The 9,110-nt window shown below is 46.4% G+C and overlaps 1 protein-coding gene across 1 annotated transcript in view; it reads left to right on the forward strand.

Moving 5' to 3' along the window:
* Positions 1-7,287: 7,287 nt before the first annotated feature.
* rhbg (Rh family B glycoprotein) overlaps positions 7,288-9,110 on the forward strand; it is an 11,960-nt gene continuing 10,137 nt past the window's right edge. Inside the window, exon 1 of the mRNA XM_012817910.3 lies at positions 7,288-7,650. Coding sequence (XP_012673364.1) covers positions 7,473-7,650 — 178 coding nt within the window. The 5' untranslated portion in view covers positions 7,288-7,472. The remainder of the gene's footprint in view (positions 7,651-9,110) is intronic.

Raw genomic sequence — 9,110 nt, forward strand, 5'->3', positions numbered from 1 at the left:
ATCTGAGGAACGGGAACGCAGCCAAGGGCTGCTGATGCATTCCAGAACTCTGATCAGTGACAGGGAAACAATCACAATACATTCTAACATGAAGGTCAGCCATTGTTTGCGTCAGAACGTGTTGGCCTGAACTTTTTCCTTACATTTGGGGACATCCTGTGACATCAGTGTTTCCTAAACTCTGAATAAGAAAGCATCAAAAAATATCAGAAGGACGGAAATGTTAGTAAAGGTGCCATCTTCTCTTAGTGAATGAGAGAACTGTGCTCGAGCTCTGAGGAGAGGGAAGCAGTAAGTGGTATCTGAGAGTTGTGCACTGGGTGAGGGGGTAACCAAGACATGCATCTGACTGTCCAGCCTGAAACAGACCTTAACTACAGCGCCCTGACTGACCAGCCTGAAACAGACCTTAACTACAGCACTCTGACTGAAACAGACCTTAACTACAGCACTCTGACTGACCGACACAGCAGAGCTACAACAGACACAACAACAACGGCTGCTTTGTTATACTTCCTCTCGCCCCCTCACCACCCCCCCCCCCCCTTCCCCTTCCCCTCCCCACACCAGTGCCCCAGCGCCCCTCCACCCTCCCCCAAAGACAACAGCAAGTGCACAAACAGAGCGATAGGGAAAAAAAGGTTGCAAGGAAAAATGAAATAATGGGATTCCTCCGTTTCCCTCTGTGCCTGCCTTCTTCATTGTGCTGGTCTATCAATGGCGTCCATTCTGAGGCTCTGTCTGCCTGCAATTAGTATGCAGGAGAGCCTGGTTAGGTGACAGAAAACTCTCTTCTTTCCCTGTCGTTTTTTTTTCTTGATCTCTCTCTCTCTCCTTCTCTCTATATTTTTCTTGGTCCTTCTCACTTCTTTCTCCATGATTACCAATTAGAGGGTAGATATTTACAGTAACAAAAAAGATTCAAGATTCTTGAGACATTCAAATTTGTACATGATCTGAATTTATCTTACACATGGCGATGATGTACATCTCTCAGAGGTAAAGGACAACCCTCCATACTCCAGCGCAGCCTGAGGCCTCCATCGGGGAGAGGTTGTGGGTTGGGCCGTGAGTTGTGAGATTCATATCCCTGTTCCTCATGCCTTTCTCACACTGATATTTCACTGAAGAAATGTCAAAACTGCCCGAGACGACAACCGTCTCTCTAAATTCCCCCCACGGCTCAAGTCGAGACTTGCCCTTGTAAACGGACAAATCAATAAATAATAAGGTAAATAGATGGGAAAGTATTTGGTTATCTTGATCAGCAAGGATCTTCACAGAGCCAAGCCTCGTTAAACAAGGAAGTATATTATGTATATCCTTGATGGCATGATAGAGGCTCTGTTTGTGTTTGCCTTATGCAATGCGGAGGGTGGAGGTAATAGTTCAGGAAAGTGTCAGTCAGCAGTAACTATGGCGACACTGTCACATTAAAGTAAACCACTGAAAAGAATAGTAATTCTGGGAAAAATATGGATACCGCCCCAGAATCCCCCAGCAACTTCCTAAAGTACTGTCTGTCAGGAGATAGAAGCATGGACATTTTAGGAATGTGCACACAGGACATTTACTGCTCGTGCTACCCAGCCTTTTCATTTTCATTCATTTTGTGGTAGCTGTCTGAAACTGATGATTGCAGCTATTGTGCACTGTATTATTTTAAAAAGAGATCACCTTTCTTCTCCCTTCACTTTAGCCTTTTCTTAGTGAGAAAAAAAACATTTTGTCCCTTTACAGTGAAGCATCGTGATGTTATGACAGATAAGTGCGAGCACACATTCCTCAGAGAGTTGTTATGATTTTCTTTTAGTTTTTTTTTGTGGTATATATGGTTGTAGTCTGCCATTGGCTTTCTAAGATCAGCCATCAGATTATGGACGATAGTGGAGCCTCTCACCTGGGCAGAATTCCACTGAGCCATTCATTCATGCAGTTCATACGTACAACCACCCACCTAAACATACACACACACACACACACACACACACACACACACACACACACACACACACACACACACACACACACACACACACACACACACATACAGAGTGAGGGTGGGGGAGGGGGTGGGGGTAGGATATCACTGGAATTTGTATGCTCATTTTAGTTAATCACCAGTTTCTGGTTACTGAAATCACTCTCAACTCACACCTGCCCAACCATTACTGTGCCGAGCAGTCCAGGTGCACTTATGTGTCACGGCCTGCATTCCTGGACAAGCATTTCCAACGTAATTCCTCATACACCTGTCCGCTGTCCTCTGTGCTGATAACGAAGGAGTAATTACAAAGGCAGTACTTACAAAGAGGTCATCTTTAGCTTGCCGATCAGCATTGATCCCAGTCGGACCCATTGATCTAACTACCTCTTTACGACCCCGCCAGCCTATGCATCTTTCATCTTTCACTCACCGTCTCTTATCAGGAGCACAAGTGTACTGTATCAACAGTTTCTTTAGTGTTCTTTATGTGGGGGGTGCACGTGTGTTGCCCATGTGACAGTCACACAGGTTATGTGTGTAGAGAGAGGGAGAGAGAGAGAGAGAGAGAGAGAGAGAGAGAGAGAGAGAGAGAGAGAGAGAGAGAGAGATAGGGAGAGAGGGAGAGAGGGAGATAGGGAGATAGGGATCTAACGTACAGGAATGCAGCCTGCGGTGGCGGATGCCTGCGGCCGTGAACGCTTGTCACCGGGAGCACCTGGGAGGAGGGCGAGGTTGTGGAGGGGGGAGTGTGGAGGGGGAGGGGGAGGGGGAGGGGGAGTGGGAGTGTGGAGTGTGGAGGGGTGTGGGTTGGAGGGTGTGGGTGGAGTGTGGAGGGGTGTGGGTTGGAGGGTGTGGGTGGAGTGTGGAGGGGTGTGGGTTGGAGGGTGGGGGTGGTAGTTGGTGTGGGGGGGTGTGGGTTGGAGGGTGGGGGTGGTGGTTGGTGTGGGGGGGTGTGGGTTGGAGGGTGGGGGTGGTGGTGGTGGTTGGTGTGGGGGTAGGATGGGAGTAGTGGGCTTCTGCCTTTAAGTGGAACGTTGCTTTTTTGACCTTACCTACAAATCCCACCTATTTGCTCTCATTGTCTACACTCACAATTGCATATTACCCATCCTTGTAGTTCTATGTCTGTTAATTACTGTTATATTGTACCAAACTATAGATATATAAACATACATAAACATATAAAGTGATAAAATACGGATTAAAGCAACATTTGACATCAGGTCCTTATGTGTTGTTACAAAATTTGATCCAGTGTCACAGTTTTACACCAACCAAATGCATGTGTATTGGCAAGTGTTCATCAAGATGTGTTTTATTTATTGTATTTTTGTGTATAGCTAAACACACGATTAAGTGGAACCTCACTCTCAAACACTCCCACACCGCCGCCACAAACCATAGACTGGCACAAACACATATAGACAACACTGCAACATGCATTTAACAACATTCCCACATAAACACATTGTGAAACCCACACACACATGTATAATGTCCCATAGGGGAGGTTGTAAGTTATGTAAGGAGCATGCCCAGTCTTGTGCTGATCACGTGATAGCTTGCTTGGTACCCCCCCCCCCCACAAGTAGCAGCTCCTTCCAAGAGCTTGTCCCCACGGTGAACCCCCGGCAGCATCCATGTCACATCACCACTCCCTGATCGCCTGATTGGCTTATCTGTGGGGCCCAGGAGCCAGCATTGAGATCAAGTGACAAGGAAACACTTCACAGAGAACCCTTGCACGCATATTTGTGGAAAAACTGGAATCTGTGCAGGTTGAGGGCATGAGGGAGGGGGAGGGGGAGGGGGGGAGGGGGAGGGAGAGGTGTGTGGAGGGTGAAGGAGCTCCTATATGGTTGGGAAGGTTATAGAGGCTCACATGGACTGCTTTCACACACACTAAAACTAGCGTAGCCAGTTTGTTAAAAATCGGCCAGTCTGTTAAACAATCGATATGCTAAGTTCAATAATAGATTAACAAGACGACGCAAACGTAGCCGATAACACACGTATGCCACTATTATACCCCGTTACGATACCCGAATCCAATGTGTCATGATATGTATCAATGTGTCTAATATGACAGTGTAAACAGGATAATGGTTTATTTTACTGTTTGCATTACAATGGATTTTCATCTAATGGAACATTATATAATCAGCGATACAAAGGTCATTTAATTACATTTGGGTGGCAGTGACGTGAAGAGCACATCAGGTTCTTTCAGGTGTGCAGAGTGGCAGAAAGACAGCATGAAGGAAGGGAGGGTTAGAGAGAGGCACTGATGTATACAGAGATGGCTGACTGAGGTGGCATCAGAAATCAGCACTTGTGTCCGCCTGGCGTCGCTTGTAGACACAGCGTGGGCTGATGTCATGCCGGAGATTGCCGGCTATAGAACGAGAGGAATGAGTGGCATCCAGCTGCTTCAGGCCAATCTGGCAATCAGGTGCCCCAGGAATGATGCCATGTGCCACCAGCTGACGCAGAATAAAAGCGCAGCAATGAAGTGGTGCATTAAGGCGCAGCAAGCATTTGGAGGTGTCAGCCTCGGTCAGGTAGAGGAGACACAGAGCTTAGTCGCCATATTCTTTTTTTTTTTTTTTTTTTAATTATTTTTGGGCTTTTTGCCTTTAATCATTTAGGATAGTGAAGGTTTGTCAGGAAATTAGCTGGAGAGAAGAGGTGGGGAGTGGGATTGGGAAATGGCCGAGGGTCGGATTCGAACCCGGGTCCCCGTGGGCGTTCAAGCCCGTTTATGGTCGGGGCTGCTGCTTGCCCCACAGTTCCCCCAGTCGCCATATTTTTTATTGTCATTCCCCAATTGATAATGGTTAACTCAAATTTAATAGAAGTGTTTTTTTCTTTGTATGAGCAAAACAACTTTATCCTATATATCATTACCTAACTGCTGATACACTCTTTTGGTTTCAACATTCCATCTAACCTAAGCACTGTCTTCTGGTTTTCCCCGAGGGTCGTTTTCATTTATTTCATGACACCGCAAGAGGATATATAGACACAACCCTGACAAGTCCTGTCAGCAACTACAGTGCAACACGCACCCGAGACTTCATGTTTCTCAGACATCACGTTACCTCAGTCATCTACCGTCTCTTTGCCAACATGTCAACTCATCTCCCCTCCATCCTTGCTATCAGTTAAACATTCGCTGGGCCTTGTGAACAGATCCCCCTAACGGCGTCTACACTACCTGTGGAGATGAGGGTGAGGGGTGAGTGAAACTGAATTGGCTCTGATGGGTTCGTGACTTCATGAATAGTTGGCGTCGGAGACCAGACCACCCCCTGTGGGGAAGGGTCCAAGACTGCACGAGCGTGATAGGGCATGTTGCTGGGACGTGCAGGAATGTCTGGAGTGTGGAGCCCCAAACACTGATCCGTTGAATCTTTTTTAAGGCTTTTACACAGCAAAGATGACTTCAGCTTCAGGCTGTTATTAGGATTAGCGGGGAGACCATTATCAGTGGCCCTTTGGGTGCCCTGCTGGAGGGGCATTCCTCTGTGGAACCCCCGTGGACATTCAGTTACCTCTCAGTAGATCACGTCAGTGACCTCTCAGTAGATCACGTCAGTGACCTCTCAGTAGATCACGTCAGTCACCTCTCAGTAGATCACGTCAGTCACCTCTCAGTAGATCACGTCAGTTACCTCTCAGTAGATCTGGTCATAGTGCAGCCACTAAACCAGTAGGGTGAGGAGTGATGGTGCTGGTATTTATAAACGTGAGAAAAACAGAACATTTACCACAAGTACAACAAAGTCAGCATTTTTTTTATCCTTCTTTGATTTGACTGTCATAGTCTACATTTGTAAATTGTTATGTGATCTGATTCCATTCATTCCAATGCTCCTATCTGATTACGTTTCTCTAGTTGAACTTTTATGAATATTTCTGTCCAGAACTGCAACCAGTAGGCAAGACATAATAGTATGGTTAATGTAATGTAAACGCTATTTATTTTGATAGTTTAACCCTATTCATGAACTTATTTGTCACTGAGGCGTCACCTCTGCGTCTGTCCTTGTGTGTTTGTCTAGCAGGCTGGTACAGGCTCTCTCCCCCTTCCTGTTACACACACAAGCACCTGCAGCTGAGATGTGCAGACAGACAACAGATGCATACAATGTGTCTGACGCCTGTGGTCTGAAGTGTGTGTGTGTGTGTGTGTGTGTGTGTGTGTGTGTGTGTGTGTGTGTGTGTGTGTGTGTGTGTGTGTGTGTGACGCCTGTGGTCTGAAGTGTCAATATCTCAGTCTCCCTAAACCATAACAGCATTTTTTTTCTATGGAACACCCTCCCCCCTCCCCCGCCTCCCCTGAAGTGGTGGGGGCAGCAGAGATCAAACAGACTGATAGAAAAGAAGAAAGAAGTGCTGTTTTAAGTCTGGACCAGGAGCCTGCTATTCTTGCTATGTGTGTTGCTATGTGTCCCCTGATTGGTCCAAGGCCTGCCTCTGTGTGTGACAGAATGACAAGCATGACTGTCATGACAACCAGAGTTGGGATTCGATTCACAATTTGAGTGCTCACTGTTGGTGTATGTGAGAAACACTTACATCTACATTTAATCATTTAGCAGACGCTTTTGTCCAAAATGACGTACAAGGGAGAGAACAGTCAAGCTGCGAGCAATAGAGACCTAGTGTAACAATAAATACTTTTTTACATAAGAGATAGAAAAAAAGTGCAGGAATGTTACTGCTGTAAGTGCAAGTTAAGTACTAGTAGAAGTGCAAGTTAGGAAGGGAGGTGCTCTCTGAAGAGTTGGGTCTTCAAGAGCTTCTTACTAACACTGTAGTAGATGCAAATATGTGTTTATGTCAGACACAAACCACAGAGGATCATAGCTCACTGATTATTATTAGGTTGTTGTTGTAAATTGTTTGTAGACAGTGTGTGAGTGTGTGAGTGCATGCATGCATGTGTGTGTGTGTGTGTGTGTGTGTTTGTGTGTGTGTGTGCGTGTGTGTGTGTGTGTGTGTGTGTGTGTGTGTGTGTGTTTGCTACAGAGAAGGAGAGAATGAGGAAAGAGAGAGACAAGCAGAAAGAGACAGAATATGGTATCAAAAATTGGAAAAAGTGTTTATGGTGTCATATTATAGCACTGCTCTTTCAGTTTGACTGACAGGGATTTCACAACCACCTTAATCCCAATAAGGTAAAAGAGGAGGAGCTTTGGTTAGCAAGAGTCCACAATTGGCTGACCTGGTAAGGCAGTGGGCGTGACAGGGATTTTGAAAGGCAGAGAGAAAAAAACAACAACAATTAAAACTCGTGTGTCGGGCAGAACTCCTCACACACTCTCACACAAGCCGTGAAGAGTTTGTCTTCTTGTCCTGCACACTGGGACCTCCAGCCGAGTGCTGTGCTCCGGGTCGAGAAAGAGAGGGAGAGAGAGAGAGTTGGGGAGAGTCAGAAAGAGATTAAGAGTGAGAAAGAGAGAAAGAAAAAGCCGGCATCATGACTGAAACTAGCATGAAGATCAGGCTGCCTGTGGCTTGCTTCGTCATGGAGATCATCCTCATCATCATTTTTGGCGTGCTGGTGGAGTACAATGAGGAGACCGATGCCAGGCTCTGGCACAAGGCGGTGGGAAATGGCTCCAGCATTGAGAATGACTTCTACTTCCGCTACCCCAGTAAGTGACCCGACAGGAGGAGAGGGGTGCACAGATAAAGATACACCTGGATGCCTCTCTCGGTGTCTGCAGAGTAGTGGGGTGAGGTAAAGATACACCTGGATGCCTCTCTCGGTGTCTGCAGAGTAGTGGGGTGAGGTAAAGATACACCTGGATGCCTCTCTCGGTGTCTGCAGAGTAGTGGGGTGAGGTAAAGATACACCTGGATGCCTCTCTCGGTGTCTGCAGAGTAGTGGGGTGAGGTAAAGATACACCTGGATGCCCCTCCTGGTGTCTACAGAGTAGTGGGGTGAGGTAAAGATACACCTGGATGCCTCTCTCGGTGTCTGCAGAGTAGTGGGGTGAGGTAAAGATACACCTGGATGCCCCTCCTGGTGTCTACAGAGTAGTGGGGTGAGGTAAAGATACACCTGGATGCCTCTCCCGGTGTCTGCAGAGTAGTGGGGTGAGGTAAAGATACACCTGGATGCCTCTCCCGGTGTCTGCAGAGTAGTGGGGTGAGGTAAAGATACACCTGGATGCCCCTCCTGGTGTCTACAGAGTAGTGGGGTGAGGTAAAGATACACCTGGATGCCCCTCCTGGTGTCTGGAGAGTAGTGGGGTGAGGTAAAGATACACCTGGATGCCCCTCCTGGTGTCTACACAGTAGTGGGGTGAGGTAAAGATACACCTGGATGCCCCTCCTGGTGTCTACACAGTAGTGGGGTGAGGTAAAGATACACCTGGATGCCCCTCCTGGTGTCTACACAGTAGTGGGGTGTGGTGCTCGGGCTCTGGGGGCAGAGAGTGGAGAACTCACTGGCAGGCTACGCTTTTATTCTGTGCACTTCTTGCATGTTGCTAGGTGGTCTTTGCATTGAGGTAATGCAACAGGGATACATTGAGAAAATGTTAAACTACTTGCAACTCTTCACTTCAACTTTTGAACGTTTTTACTGTCACAGCTGACAACCATGAAGCATAATATTGCTGAATGATTTGAGGTATGCTAACAGTGTAATGAAGGCATACACATTATATAATTATGATGGACAGTTATAAAGTCAGTGAGATATGTTTTTAAACTTTCATTGCTTATAATTACATATCCACTTCATCTCATCTTTCAGGTGATCAGTATTTGTAGCTCATGAAGTAAGAAGTGCTGTAGGTTTAAATCCAGTAATATTAGAATATCAGAAAACATTAGGTCTTTGCTGACACTCTATTGCCTGCAGCAATATTGTGTGGTCAAACTTTGTCTTCTTAATGAGACAGAAAAGTTGTTGTCTTTGCTTAGTCTTGCGTGGCTCAATGCAAGTCCCCATTGCTGCCAAGTTAATATGCAGTGTCAAGTGATTTTGCCGCTCATTTGAGGATAAAGAGCAGTTTTCTTCCTTTTAACTTTTTTTTGAATGAGCGTGCTCCATTTTTCTTGTTTGTTGATTAAACCCCCAATGGAGACTTTAACTTGAACCTCT

The sequence above is a fragment of the Clupea harengus genome, chromosome 11 (genome assembly GCF_900700415.2).
Source record: "Clupea harengus chromosome 11, Ch_v2.0.2, whole genome shotgun sequence".
In the NCBI taxonomy this organism is placed as follows: domain Eukaryota; kingdom Metazoa; phylum Chordata; class Actinopteri; order Clupeiformes; family Clupeidae; genus Clupea; species Clupea harengus.